Source organism: Chlorocebus sabaeus, chromosome 3 (genome assembly GCF_047675955.1).
Source record: "Chlorocebus sabaeus isolate Y175 chromosome 3, mChlSab1.0.hap1, whole genome shotgun sequence".
NCBI classification, from domain to species: Eukaryota; Metazoa; Chordata; class Mammalia; order Primates; family Cercopithecidae; genus Chlorocebus; species Chlorocebus sabaeus.
In genome coordinates, this window is record NC_132906.1 from 23,516,116 (window position 1) to 23,532,045 (window position 15,930).

General features: G+C 38.0%; 2 protein-coding genes across 2 annotated transcripts in view; one reads left to right on the plus strand and one right to left on the minus strand.

Annotated features, from left to right (window-relative positions):
* Positions 1 to 15,930, plus strand: part of GTF2F2 (general transcription factor IIF subunit 2) — a 168,503-nt gene that overhangs the window by 62,347 nt on the left and 90,226 nt on the right. The gene's annotated exons all lie outside the window — the stretch shown is intronic.
* On the minus strand, positions 10,087 to 13,578 carry KCTD4 (potassium channel tetramerization domain containing 4). The gene has a single exon (XM_007960320.3). The coding sequence runs from the start codon at positions 12,960 to 12,962 to the stop codon at positions 12,183 to 12,185; it is 780 nt and encodes a 259-aa protein (XP_007958511.1). The 5' UTR covers positions 12,963 to 13,578; the 3' UTR covers positions 10,087 to 12,182.

Below are 15,930 nucleotides of genomic sequence, written 5' to 3' on the forward strand. Positions count from 1 at the left end.
TGCTGCCTCTCTCTGGAGGTAGCTCCTTATGTAGCCCCTTCTTCCTTCATACCCTGCCGTTTCTAAGAATTTGACCATGTCTTTCTTCCAGCTTCCACCAGTTTAGTTTTTTAGACTACATTTCACTTTCCTAGTGTTTTTCGTTTTTTGGTTTTTGAGACAGTCTTACTCTGTCGCCCAGGCTGGAGTGCAGTGGTGCAATCTCGGCTCACTGCAGCCTCTTCCTCCCGGGCTCAAGTGATTCTCCTGCCCCAGCCTCCTGAGTAGCTGGGATTACAGACGCCCGCTGCTGCGCCCCGCTAACTTTTGTTGCCTCAGGTGATTCACCTGCCCCGGCCTCCCAGAGTGCTGGGATTACAGGTATGCATCACTGCGCCCGGCCACTTTCCCGGTGTTCTTACTTCACTCCTTCGCAGATGACTCTAAAATAGCATTCAAGATGCTTTGTGATCTTAAGTGTTTTTTAAAATTGCTTGGTACTGTGGGGAAACAGAATTATGCCTTTCTGTCTCTACGTTTATACTCTTCCTCCATCTCCAGAGCAGGACAGCACAAGAGTTTACTATATCTCAAAAATCTGTGAAGTTGTTCCTTTGCTTACTTGATGTAAAAATAGTCTCCCTCTTCCCATTTGCTTAAAGTTAGTCTACTTTTTTCTCAGACAATCCCATGGAAGAATTTTTAGTACATTTTTAGAAATCATTTTGCTGGTTATTCCCTACTGGTAGCTATTCTTCAAATTTAATTTGTTAATAATTCTGTATGAGTGAAGAAAATATGCCTAGCTCACAGAGGCCTCTTTCTTGGTTATCCCTCACATGCCAGTCCCCTCTTTTCTTTCTGTGGTTGAGGCCCCACAAGTCTCAGAAATGGATTCTCTGTACTAGTTTTTTCTTACAGCATACTCATTAGGCAGGCTGGGTTCCCTTCTTAACTGGTTAACTGTGGCTTCTTCCATTATTTTAACTAGGTCTTGGCCTAGACTAATGAATGAGTGGAGGCACCCCCTTCCTTTAATATTATTTTGCCCATTTTCAAGGTTCATGTCCTCTGTCAAGTAAGTTTCTTACTGAGTTCCAGGATCTGGTCTGAAGGCGTTTATCACACAGTGATTAAGAGCTTGGCACTTCGAAGGTTGCTTGGTTGTTGTGTGACTACAGGCAAATCACTTAACTCTGGGGATCCCTGTTTCTTCATCTATAAAATAATAGTTTTAATACCACCTACCTCTATCTGTTAGAATTAACTCCACTAACAAAATATCAGTGAGTTAAGCACATTGTTTTCCCTTGTAAGGGAAGTCACTATGTAAGGAGTCCTTGTCTGCTATGACATTTCCAAGGTTATCAGCTGGCCTCTGGCATTGTTTAACTGTGGCTTCCATCCTCAGGGGGATTCAGAATGACGCTGGAGTTATTACTGTCATATCTACCTCTCAGGCATCAAAAGGGAGGCAAGATGGGGAAGGTAAAGGGACTTTTTAATTCTTTGCAGGAGCATATCCAAAAGTCACACTTTGCTTACATTCCACTAGTCAGAACTTGATAACTTGGCCACACCTTGCAGCCAGAGAACACTGGGAAATGCAGGTTTAATTTGGGTGTAGTTGCCACCCTTAATTAGGGATCCATTTCTGACAAAGAAGAGAATAGATACAGGAGAAGTAACTAGCAATCTCTACCCCATCACCTCATGAGACCATTATGTGTTGTGCGCTTTAAAGCAGACAGTGCTTGTCAATACTTAGTACCGTGCCTGATGCAAAGTAATACCTCAGCAAATGCCAGACATTTTTATGATCTCCTCTGTTAAAGATTCAGATTATCTGCATTTACCACTTCTTTTTTCTTAATCTTTTTTTTTTTTTTTTTTTTTTTTTTTGAGACAGAGTCTCTCTTGGTCACCCAGGCTAGAGTACAGTGGCACTATCTTGGCTCACTGCAACCTTTTCCTCCCAGGCTCAAGCAGTTGTCCTGCCTCAGCCTCCTGAGTAACTGGGATTACAAGTGTGCACCACCACCCCTGGCTAATTTTTGTATTTTTGTTTTTTTAGTAGAGACAGGGTTTTACCATGTTGGCCAGGCTGGTCTTGAACTCCCAATAAGTGATCTGCCTGCCTCGACTTACCAAAGCGAGCCACTGCACCTGGCCTCTTACTCTTTTTGACTCATTCACATACTTTCCCAGAAGAGTCATTTCTTATAATATTGTAATACCTGAAACTTGTTTCTGTATAGAAACAACCATAGATGATTTCTCTGCAGGAAAGAAGTGGCTGGGGGGTGGCTGTTCCCTTACTGGGAAACCGTTCCTTTCTGTAGAAGAGGTTTTAGCCTTTTACTTAATTAGTAATTCTTAACATGGTTGGAGTTGATTGGTGAAGTCTTTTTTAACTTCATTTTCCCTCTTTTTTTTTGAGGCAGGATCTTGCTCTGTCACCCAGGCTGGAGTACAGTGGCATGATCCTACCTCACTGCAGCCTCAAACTCTTGGGCTCAAGCAGTCTTCCCACCTCGACCTCCCGAAGTGCTGGGATTACCATGTGAGCCACTGTAGCCAGCCTTTTTTCCCTAATTGTGAAATCCTCACCTGCTTTTCTTTTCCACTGCCTGGAACCAAAACACCACTGTTTGATGCATATTCATTGTTAAAAAGATAAAGTGAATTAAGATTCTACCTAAACTTTTTTTCTTTTATTACATCCTTTAGTTAAATGGAAAGTCTTTGGAAAGTTAGGAAAGATTTTACTTAGGGTGCCTTTTGCTTCACTAAACACCTCAGTGTTAACTGCGAAATTTGTATGTGTTTTATACAAGCACAAGGTTGTTATTTTCTTTGTTTTTGACAGGATCTCGCTCTGTCGCCCAGACAGGAAGTGCAGTGGCATCGTCACGGCTCACTGCAGCCAATCTCCTGTGCTCAAGTGATCTTCCCACCTCTGCCTCTTAAGTAGCTGGAACTACAGGTGTGGGCCACCATACCCGACTTTTTTAATTTTTTTAATTTTTTTATTTTTTGTGGAGACAGGGTTTTGCCATGTTGCCTAGGCTGGTCTTGAACTCCTGGGCTCAAGTGATCCTCCAGCCTTGGCCTTCAAAAGTGCCCGAATTATAGGTGCACCACCTCGCTTAGCCCATTCTTTTCTATATACCTGTCACCTAGTGAATTTTATAATATACCTAACTATGTTGTATTCTATAACAGCAAGAGATATATTTGAAGTTCCTTTTTCTTGTCTCTTATTAAGAACAATCTGCCTGATATCCTAATAATCCAAATTTTCCTTAAGACACAAAGAAGAGCAGAGGGAAATATACTGAGAACCAAAATGTATTTTAATATAGCCGCCTTCCACTTTTCAAGGTAGCTGAATTTTATGTTCTAAATCTCAATGTGTTAGTTTTTGGCTGTGGTGTAACAACACCAGCTTACAATTATGTTGTAAACTTGTACATATTGGAAACACGTGTAGACTTACACATGTTGTAAATGCCTGCGGTTATGTTTGGTTTTAGTTTTGGTTTTGTTGTTTTATAAATCCATCACCCACGACCTTCAGCTATTGTACAACATGGTAAATATACCCAATAACAATGTATTATATACTTTTAAGTGTTCTTACCACAAAACTAAGTATATAAGGTAATACATATGTTAATTAGTTTGATTAGCCATTCCATAATATATACATATTTCAAAATGTGTTGTATACCATAAATGTATACAAATTTTATCAATTAAAAATAGTTTTTTAAGAAAAAGTACACTAAAAAATCATTTATGACTTTTAGATTCTTCTGTTTGGTGTTTCTCTCCAGTTATCTCACCTTTATTAGTAATTATTTCCATGCACAGCTATGCACAGCCTTTCTTTTTTCTTTCTAGATGGACATTCAAATTAAAATAATTTAAGAATAAATCAAATTTAAATTCAAAAATATATATATATATCTTTGCATAGAAAAAAATGTGCAAAAATCAAAATAGTTTTGTTAGGATATAGGATTATGGTATCTGCATTCATACTTATTTTTAACGTGTTGTTGTTGTTGTTTTTTTTTCCCCTGAGACAGAGTCTCATTCTGTAGCCCAGGCTGGAGTGCAGTGGTGCGATCTTGGCTTACTGCAACCTCCGCCTCCTGGGTTCAATCGATTTTTGTGCCTCAGCCTCCTGAGTAGCTGGGATTACAGGCATGGGCCACCATGCCAAACTAAGTTTTGTATTTTTAGTAGAGATGGGGTTTCACCGTGTTGGCCAGGCTGGTCTTGAACTCCTGACCTCAAGTGATCTGCCCACCTTGGCCTCCCAAACTGTTAGGATTACAGGCATGAGCCTTGGCACCTGACCTATTTTTTTTTCTTTTAATTTTAATTTTTTTTGAGACAAAGTCTGGCCCTGTCGCCCAGACTGGAGTGCAATAACTCGATCTCAGCTCACTGCAACCTCCACCTCCCAGGTTCAAATTATTCTCCTGCCTCAGCCTCCCGAGTAGCTGGGATTACAGGCGCCCACCACCATGCCCAGCTAATTTTTTGTATTTTTAGTAGAGACGGGATTTCACCGTGTTGACCAGGCTGGTCTCGAACTCCCGACCTCGTGATTTGCCCGCCTCAGAGTGCTGGGATTACAGGCGTGAGCCACTGCGCCCGGCCACCTGGCCGCCCAGCCTATTTTTAGTGTTTTAAAAAATAAATAAAAATTCATCAAATGCTGTGATACCTAATGTGAATGCTAAATGGTCTAGTTCTTTGTAAAGTGATGGAAGATAAATCAAGTCAAAATTAGTATCATTCAACAGTTTTTAAGAACCTTAAAAATAGTTAATAAATACCTGTTTTAACGAGGCAAAAATCAGTGGACTGCAAATTAAGAATTAGTAGACTTCCTCGATTTTATACTTTAATAATGTCAAAACCTACGTGCTAAACATCCTAAAGGACAATAATCAAAATTACTTTTGAAAAGTTGAGCCTATTTTTAAAAACGAATTTTCAAAAATTAACTGGTTTTTAAAATGAAATTACTATTAAAACTTGCTTTTAAATGTAACTGGATATTCTGGAATTATGGTTTTGGAAAAACCTGTCATGGTTTTAAGTTAAATGTGTTATATTTTATAATATGGAGTAGGTTTTTAAAACATTTACAAAGGGATATGTTGGCGAGGCGTGGTGACTCACGCTTGTAATCCCAGCAGTTTGGGAGACCGAGGCAGGAGGATTGCTTGAGCCCAGGAGTTTGAGACCAGCCTGCTGGGGCAACGAAGTGAGACTCCATCTCTATGAAAATATATATATATTTTTAATTAATATTTTAAAACTTTAAAAGGGATATGTTATAATGGTCTCATTTTTAAATATCCAATTCAGTATCTTTTCTAAAATAACTAGTGGTTGAAATAAAGCTAGACTTTCAGCATTTTATTATACAATGCTTAATGTACATTTTTGCATTGTTAGAAAAGTTTTATTACATATAGGTTGTTTATAACAACTTGTATGTGTTCATGATTGTTTGCCAGAAAATATTGAACCATTACGTATTTTTGTTAAGAAAAGAAGTAGAGGCCGGGCACAGTGGCTCACGCCTGTAATCCCAGCACTTTGGGAGGCCAAGGCGGGCGGATCACGAGGTCAGGAGATCGAGACCATCCTGACTAACACGGTGAAACCCCGTCTCTGCTGAAAATACAAAAAATTAGCCGGGCATGGTGGCGGTTGCCTGTAGTCCCAGCTACTGGGGAGGCTGAGGCAGGAGAATGGCGTGAACCCAGGAGGCGTAGCTTGCAGTGAGCCGAGATCGCGCCACTGCACTCCAGCCTGGGCGACAGAGCAAGACTCCGTCTCAAAAAAAAGAAAAGAAAAGAAAAGAAGTAGAAATACAGTCCACCTCCTCATAAATTTTTTTAGCCATATTTTAGATTCATCTTAAATATTTCTCTCTGTCCAGGCTATTTTCCTTTACCGCCACTCCCTTGCTGTTTGTTGACAGAAACAAATTAATTTTAATATTATCTTAAGCAAAATATGATTAAGACAATAAGTCGGCTACAGAAGAAGCCATTGTATATTTTAAAGTTAAATACAAATGATTTCTGAGTTGCATGCTGTTTTGCATAGTCCTCCATATTACATATTTGCTTTACTAGCAAGGATAATTATGATTCAAATGCTGTAATTTTAACCTTGACTAACATGCATTGCTGTTTAAAATATTCATAATTTATTAGATAGGTGTGTGTTTAAAATAGCATTATCATGTATATTACTCCTTACTGATTTTATTTATTCGAGATGGGAGTCTCACTCTGTTGCCCAGGCTGGAGTGCAGTAGCACAATCTCAACTTGCTATAACCTCCGCCTCCTGGGTTCTAGCGATTCTTATGCCTCAGCCTCCCAAGTAGCTCAGGTTACAGGCGAGCACCACCATGCCCAGCTAATATTTATAGTTTTAGTAGAGACAAGGTTTCACCGTGTTGGTCATGCTGGTCTTGAACTCCTGACCTCAAGTGATCTTCCTGCCTTGGCCTCCCAAAGTGGTGGGATTACAGGTGTGAGCCACTGCACCTGGCCCTGACTGATTTTACATTGCTGACAAAACAGCTGCTATGATTATTTTGTTATTGTAGATTTTGACATGAAGCTAGAAAAGTCCCAAAAAACCTATTATAACTATTTTAAATGAATAGAATGAAAACCATGTTTGCCTATAGCAGTTTAAAGTACAGTCTTGTGTTTTGTAGTATTTCATCACATATTAAACATGTGCTTGTTAAAAGTTCTCTGTTCTGTTCATGTCTAAGTAGAAAGCCTAATTAATGTAAATGTACATTTTGGGAAGACCTGTTCATGGTTATGCCATGAAAATACTTTTTACTGGACAAGATAATAATTAGTGCTTTATCAAAAGTTCGTGAAGGTGAAGTACTTTACACACAATTTAGAATTAATTTTTTTTTTTTTTTTTTTTTTTTTTTGAGACGGTGTCTCGCTCTGTCGCCCAGGCTGGAGTGCAGTGGCCGGATCTCAGCTCACTGCAAGCTCCGCCTCCCGGGTTTACGCCATTCTCCTGCCTCAGCCTCCCGAGTAGCTGGGACTACAGGTGCCCGCCACCTCGCCTGGCTAGTTTTTTGTATTTTTTAGTAGAGACAGGGTTTCACCATGTTAGCCAGGATGGTCTCGATCTCCTGACCTCGTGATCTGCCCGTCTCGGCCTCCCAAAGTGCTAGGATTACAGGCTTGAGCCACCGTGCCCGGCCAATTTAGAATTTAATTGAAACCTTGCAAAAGCCCTGTCAGATAGTTATTATTATCCTTATTTTACTGTGAGGATGTTGAAATTTTAAAAAGTTAAGGATCTTGCTTATAATCATGTAAGCAAGTTAGTGGAAGTTAATGGAATTAGAACCCAAGTCTAATTCCAGAGCCCATGTGTGTTTCACTGTGCTTTGTTTTTTCTCCTAATATGTCAGTTCTGTGGGTTATACAGTCGTAAAACGTTAACCTATTTTTCAGCAAACCTGATATGTGAAAATCTTAGATTCACCAGCAGACAAATTTGTGATATTCTTTACTGTTGTGAGAGGGATGGTTCACTTTTTTTTTTTTTTTAATTTAAGTTATAAGGTACATGTGCACAACGTACAGGTTTGTTACATAGGTATACATGTGCCATGTTGGTTTGCTACACCCGTCAACTTACCATTTACATTAGATATTTCTCTTAATGCTATCCCTCCCCTGTCCCCCACCGCCCAACAGGCCCCGGTGTGTGATGTTCCCCTCCCTGTGTCCATATGTTCTCATCGTTCAACTCCCACTTGTGAGTGAGAACATGTGGTGTTTGGTTTTCTGTCCTTCTGATATTTTCCTGAGAATGATGGTTTCCAGCTTCATCCATGTCCCCGCAAAGGACATGAACTCATCCTTTTTTATGGCTGCATAGTATTCCATGGTGTGTATGTGCCACATTGTCTTTATCCATTCTGTTATTGATGGACATTTGGGTGGTTCCAAGTCTTTGCCATTGTGAATAGTGCCGCAATAAACATACACGTGCGTGTGTCTTTATAGCAGCATAATTTATAATCATTTGCGTACATACCCAGTAATGGGATCACTGGGTCAAATGATATTTCTAGTTCTAGATCCTTGAGAAATTACCACACTGTCTTCCACACTGGTTGAACTAATTTACACTCCCTCCAACAGTGTAAAAGCGTTCCCGTTTCTTCACATCCTCTCCAGCATCTGTTGCTTCCTGACTTTTAAATGATTGCCACTCTAACTGCTGTGAGATGGTGTATCTCATTGTGGTTTTGATTTGCAGTACCATTCAGGGTGGTATTGCAAATGGTAATACCATAGGCAATACCATTCAGGACATAGGCGTGGGCAAAGGCCATTGTGGTTTTGATTTGCAATCAAAAATCAATGGGTTGCAAATTAAGAATTAGTAAGTAGACTTCCTCAATTTTATACTTTAAAATTATACCATAGGCGATACCATTCAGGACATAGGCATGGGCAAAGACTTCAATGACTAAAACACCAAAAGCAATGGCAACAAAAGCCAAAATAGACAAATGGGATCTAATTAAAGAGCTTCTGCACAGCAAAAGAAACTACCATCAGAGTGAACAGGCAACCTACAGAATGGGAGAAAATTTTTGCAATCTGTCCCTCTGACAAAGGGCTAATATCCAGAATCTACAAAGAACTTAAACAAATCTACAAGAAAAAACCCCATAGAAAAGTGGGCAAAGGATGTGAACACACTTCTCAAAAGAAGACATTTATGCAGCCAATAGACATACGATTCACCTGTTTTTTAAATGACATGACGTTAAAAATATTACTTTTCTAAAATTCACTTTTTCACTCAACGTTTTAGGAATACTTACATTGTAAGATTGTATCAAGTGAGGCAAACCTGTATTTTGGTGTTCTGTATTCAACACCTACCTTGTGAATGCCTGTTTTCTGCCACGTTCTAGGTGTTAGGGATATAAATGGCTTGCAGAATCAGACACGGTTTCTGTTGGCTCTGGTACTGGTATACCTGGGCTTCAAGTCTTGGTTCCACCTCTTTATAACTATGTAATCTTGGGCAGATTACTTAACTCCCTAAGTCTCCATTTCTTCATCAGTAAAAAGGGAAGAATAATTAATACCTTTCTTAGAATTGTTTGAGGTTTAATTGAGAGAATGTATGTTCATAACATGGTATCTGGCATGTAGTAAAATGCTCAATAAATGTTAGCTTTTATTATCACCCTAAAAGTAAGTAGCGTTTGAACTATAAGTTTTGTGGATTTTTTTGTTGGTTTTGTTTTTGTTTTTTGAGATGGAATCTCGCTGTCACCCAGGCTGGAGTGCAGTGGTGTGATCTCAGCTCACCACAACCTCCACCTCTTAGTTTAAGCAATCCTTTTGCCTCAGCCTCCCAAGTAGCTCGGATTACAAGTGTATGCCACCATGTGTGGCTAATTGAAATACAAGTAATTTTCTTAAAAAAAAAGATAAACTGAATAAGCTGATTCAGTAACATCGTCTTCAGTCTGGCATGGTAGTCATCTTCCTTGAATTATTTGAAAAGTCTCGTGTTTCATTTGTTGTGTATACCACCATGTATACATTTTGAAAGTATAGTAAAAGCCATGATCTTTTCACATTTTAAGGATGGTGCTAGAGTCACTGCATGGGGTAATTCCAAATATAAGAGAATATATGTTTGGCTCATGGCAACTATAGTAACCTACCTTTTTATTACCTTTCTTTTGAGAAAGATAGTCACTTTGTGATTTGTTTTTTGGAACAGTATTTATGAGAAAAAATTTGAGAAATAAATTTTTCAGTGACTGGGAACAGAAATACTCTGAGAGTTTCACTCTGACTTATAATTGACATTTTGTATGATATCTTGAGTTTCTTGAATGGAAAGTGTTTCTAAATATATTTAGAAAATACTAACATTAAAATACAGATATTTTCTATATACTTAGAGCACAATATTTAGGCACTTGAATAAATAAATCCAAGTACAATTAATTTGGAATTTAAAAAGGTACATTTATAAAAAATTATAAGGGTGGTCAGTCTAGTCAGATTTCCTTCTAGATTACTAAATTGTTTTAGAACATTGTGGTTTATTAGAAGTGTGAGGAGGAATTAAATGTGTCCAAATACAAGTTCTAAAAGATGCCACATAAAAATGAATCTGATATTTTTAATGGTTTCTATCAATAATAACTTTGTTAAAATAGTTAAATTTTCCTCTTTTGATTTGATGAGAAACCTTACTTGTAATGCTTCTCAGGAGATCTCTTCAGCTATATCTCCTGTAAAAAGATATGTCAGGGTTATTTTTATTATCTGTAATGAAATCTTGTTAGAGAAAATCTTGCTGTGACAGTAAATCACTACCTTTTTTTCATTACCAAAGTCCAAATGCCAAGGAAAAGTCAACTCTTAAGTTGGAGAGGCGTATAAACAGTTCAATTATAGTGGCCATTCAAATAAATTTTACAATTCTTTTCCTGTTTTTATAGTTTGTTCAGTCTTGATTAAGCTGTTTTAAACTATGTAAAAGATAATGTTTTAGTTGAAATCTGTTTTTGTTAGTGTACATAAAAACATTGTGTAGCTGATGTGGAATTTGGTTTTTAAATGTGATTTTTGAAGGAATTTTTTTGTAGAACAGATTTTAAAAGGTTTCTTTTAGTATATACAGCCAGCTTTTACATTACGTTAGACGTTATAACTAGAAGTCAGTTGTAGTTCTGGAAATGAATATTAGCTTTACTTATTCTAAATTTTTATGAGTAATCAAAGTTTTGGCATATATGCTAGTTTATGTAACCTCAGTCAAGATTTTCAGACATCTTCTTGAGATTTATTAAAATTAAGATTTAGTTACCAGATTTAATGGTTTAATTTTAAAGGAGCAAATTTAAGTATATTTTGTTCTTAGAAATTAAAGAACAAATGAAATGATTTAGCTGTCTTTTGCAGGGGGAAAATACGCTCATTTAAAGTTAAGTTTGTAGATTACTTCATTTAAATGGCCATACATAAAACGTAATTTTTAAAATAACTTTTTGTTTGGCATGAAGTAATGTTAACTCATTGAGTCTGAGATTTAGCATCCAAAAAGGTATTGAAAACAAAGTTCTTTCGTAAGAATAATGTTTAGTGATATTCATTTAATATTTTTGAGCTTGAAAAATGAACACTTAGGGTGATTCTGAAAATCAACTCCTTTATTATTCTAATAACACATACTCTATTGAGACCAAGTTATCCATGCTTTGTGGGAACTCAGCCTGCAAAGAATTGAATTTGCTGGGTTTTGTCACTTCCAGGACCAGCCAGGGTTACTGTAGCCTGCTGGTTGACTACATCTATGCATAATTTTGTGCAAAATCATCAAGTGGTACTGTTTGCTTTTAAAGTGACGTGTAACTTTTTATTATAATCATTAATACAATCAAAGAAGGTTGCAGTGCTTTTATTTACTTTTTATTGTCATCAAGCAGTTTTCTAGGAATTTTCAGCAAAATACCAATTCAGCTATAAGTCTAGTATGAAACACAGGAACTGTGAATATGAGCTTTTGGTGCCTGCTATGGAAAAATCAAATCAATTTAGCTTTAATGTCTTCTTACAATCTCATTTTGCTTCACTATAGCTCTATTTTAGTTAGATCTGCACATCTGTTTTGCTCCAGGTGGTTAATTTTACCAGTTCAGTTTCTCTGTAGATTTTTGCCATAGTAGAAAGGATTTCAAATCTTAATAGCCCCTTAAAATATTTTATTACCAGTTACTGAAATGAACGATAGATAATGTACATGCTTTGTTTTTTGTGCAAATACCCAAGACAATCTGATTGAAAAACAGCTTAAGGACAAATAAATAGCAAAAGCATTCAGTCTTTATTTACAGTATATAGAAGGTTACTGTTTTCATTTTAGGTGGAAGAGTCTGATCAGCAGGAACACCCCAGAGGAAGGACATCTTTAGCGATAGAATTTACATACCGTTAGCTCACAGTAATTGATTAGTAGCAGGGCTCTGTAGTACAGAGCTAGCTGGGCATGTTATTTGGGATGCCTTTGATGCTGTGGTTTTCCGAAGCTTGCTGGCTGCATGCTTGTTGCCTTTGTTCGTGACACAGGTAATTACTTGATAAAATGAAGTGCATCGCTGTGAACAATTGACCCTTTGGAACAATCCAGGCTGGTCAGCAGTCTAAAGCCACACTTTAAAGCCATCATGATAGCCTCAAACTTAAGAGTTTCCAAGGTACAGACAAAGGTGTTGTCTTCCTTTAGTACAAGTCGAGTGCCATTTTCAGACTTTATGAAGTATTTAAATTGGATGATATTTGACGATATTGAAAACTCCTCTGGAAATCCATCCAGCCTGCTTTTGGACACCAGAACAATGCGAGACTTTATTTTTGATATGAAATCAGGAGCATTACAGAAGATTCTCAGTCCTTGTGAACGATCGTGATTATCTGTTATTTCCAAGAAAGTAGTCTCTCTGGGTGTTAGCTGTTCTTTCTCCCACCTGGATTTCACTTCCTCTGCCAGTCCCTTGAGCTGAAAGAATTCTGCTTCTTGTGCAAGAAGTTGATTTTCTCGAAACCCTTCGGGCAATAGAAGTTCTCCATTTCGTAGGAAGTTTAGGACATGCCTGAAGAGGAGCCCATCCCTGTCTATGAAATAATGACCATCAGCATCAAACGGACAGAGTATTTTTCCGTTTACTATACCTTCAAGGAAAGTGTCTGGGTACTTGGTCAGCGTTTGTTTTTGAGTAATATATAAATATCCACCAACGTTGAGGGTCATCAGTGTAGATTTGCAGTTCTTTCCTTGATCAGTATCTTCCAGGCTGTTGTGTTTCCCTTCGTACTCTTTTTCTTTTTCTCTTCTGTTTATTTTACGCTCCATTTTTTGAAGATGCTATTTCAGCTTGTTCTTCTTGGCTTTGAGATTTTTTAAAAAGAAACACTACCACACAAGCACGCCTTTATTCAGCCCCAGCCTGGTGATGGAATGGAAACGCTGGCAGCATCGCCTGCGCTGTCAGCTCGGTTTTGCAGTAGGTGGCGTATCAGCCTATGTATGCAGGAGCTTTCTGGAGTAAGACGGAAAAGAGAATTTGCATTTAACTGTATCAGGGAAGGGATTTGTTGTGAAAGGATTTTCATGTCTATCCTTTGAAGTAATAAGAGGTACTCAGAATAAATTGAATTTCCTCTTGTCAGTTAAGCAGATGCAGATATTTAATTCTTCATCCAAATGTGAATGTTTAACTACCTCTAAATGCCTGAGTTATTTTTTAATCAGGCAGGCTTAATATTGAATAATATTGTCATCTTTTGGAAAATAATGTATATTGATTTAGTGTCACCTTTTTAAAGTAAACATAAGGTGAAAATTCTAGGTGTATACAATTTTCTTTCCTGGAAAAAGTCACACATTTCACAGTGGTGTAGTCATTTTTGAGACACAAATAAGAATACTTAACCTGCTACTTGTGACACTGTACTTGATTTTAATTGGATTTGCATGTGATTCTGATTTGGAGATCTTTGTTAAAGGATGTTAAGAATTTTTTTTTTATTTTTTATTATTATTTTATTTACCCTAAAAGTAAAAAAATCAAATAGACAGGCTTTACAGTAATCTCTTACTTTTTTTGGTTAAGATTTTCTGTGGAAAATTCATGAACTTGTTTCACTCGGAACCTGCTTTTGTGCTGAACAAAGACTTGGACAATTATAGAAAATACTGTAACTGTGTATGTGCATGCATATATATGCCGTAGGAAGATAGGAGAAAGATATAGATTCAGAATACCTACTACAAAATAGTGTCATGGGTAAGTTAGTTTGTTTCTTGTTTGTTTCACAGTGGGCAAAAGAAACCACCAAAGCCTAACCTTGTTTTTCAACGTGGGAGCTGGAACAGTGTGAATGATGTCACCCTCCACTTCCCAGATCTTTTTCCTCTTTCCCCTATAACTTCCCTTCCAAAGCAATTTAGGGTTCTGAACTGTCACTTCTAGCATTTAAAGGCTCAGTGGTAAGGAATGTAAACATTGTCCCCAGTACACTATTATTTGGCCTATCTGCTAAATTATTCTGGGAATCTACATTGTTTTTTGTTTTTGTGTCAATTTTTTATTTTTATTTTTGTAGAGACAAGGTATTACCATGTTGCCCAGACGGGTCTCAGACTCCTGGATTCAGGTGATCTGCCCATCTCAGCCTCCCTGAGTGCTGGGATTACAGGCATGAGCCACTGCCCTGGGCCACACTGTTAAAAGTTAGACTTTGGTTTATATTTCTCTTGCATTAGAAGTATTTTAAAATTAATTAACTGTATGTTGACATAGAAATATTGGAAGAGATTCTTCTAAAATGCTTCTTATTTCCTTTAAACAATATTAGATTTTCACATATAAAAAATTATATTCTTACAGTGATCTTGAAGTTAACTTTCATGCATTATTAAGATCAAAAGTTCATTGAAATTGAACTAGAGAACTAAGGCATAATGTTTTTAGAGCTGTGTTTTTGCTTAGAGACTATGAAATTCAACTTCCTCATTTCACCAAAGATAAAATTGCATTCCAGAGAATTGTTAGTATTTTATCTAGGACTTTACAGCAAAGCCAACTTTTTGACTAAAACTTCCTTTCAGTCCTGCAGCACTTAATAAGACTTACCCTTATATTCTGATAATCTCATGTTTGTCTTGATTTTGCTTTTTTAGATTAAGTCGTTTTTGTCAATAGAAGTTTTTAAGAAATACTGAATAGATTTTGAGGGAGAAGGGATACAACTTTGGAAGTTTATTTTCTTGTCTTACCATTACAAATAGTCACTGCACTTGAGTAGCATCATATAATAGCAGAATCAAAAAGGCATAACAATTTCATTTATAGGTTTAGTCCTCTTTTTTTGAACTTTATAGGGTACCAGAATTAGTACAACGTAACTGTAGTATAGTAATGGGAGACTGTGCTAGCATGTTCTTGCTTGTTTAAATAAAGTGATGTGGATAGATACGATGTACGCTGGGTCTGCTTCCTTACACCCTGTTTGGCCTGTCTATAGATGCCTTCATGGGAAGCCCCAATGCTGTTCCTGTTGGAGGATGGGCTTCCATGGGGTGATGAGAGGGTAGGAGTGAGGCAGGACAGCTGGAATGGGACTGCTGACCTTCAGTCATCACTCCAGGGCCACCTTACACTTCCTAACTCACTCACTCCTGGTTTCTGCTGCCGGGTTTTCAAAACCCCTGAGGAGTGCTCCTTTCTGCAGGCTTGCCTGAACAGACCCTGAACCATTCCATCTTGTGCCTCTTCTCCTTGATTGATTTTCTCACTCTAGACTTCACTCTGGTGTTCTCGGCTTCTGCAAAGTTGACGTGTGATTTCTTTGCCACCCATGGCCTGGCAACAGCAGTGTAACTGAAGCCTTGTCTTAGTGCCTGGCTGATACAAATCCATAGGACTTTGGTGTCCTCTTTGGCCCAACTTGCAGATTTAAGGAAGAAAAATGTAGGCCGGGCATGTTGGCTCACGCCTGTAATCCTAGCGCTTTGGGAGGCTGAGGGGGTGGATCACTTGAGGCCAGGAGTTTGAGACCAGCCTGGCCAATATAGGGAAATCCTTTGTCTACCAAAAATTTAAAAAAAAAAAAAAAATTAACTGGGGTGCGTTGGTGTACGTCTGTAGTCCCAGCTACTTGGGAGGCTGAGGCAGGAGACTTGCCTGAGCCCGGGAGGTGTAGGTTGCAGTGAGTCGAGATAGCGCCACTGCACTCCAGTCTGGGCAACACAGTAAGACCCTGTCTCAAAAAATAAAAAATAAAAATGGCGCCCAGTGGGCCCCACTGTATCCCTGTTA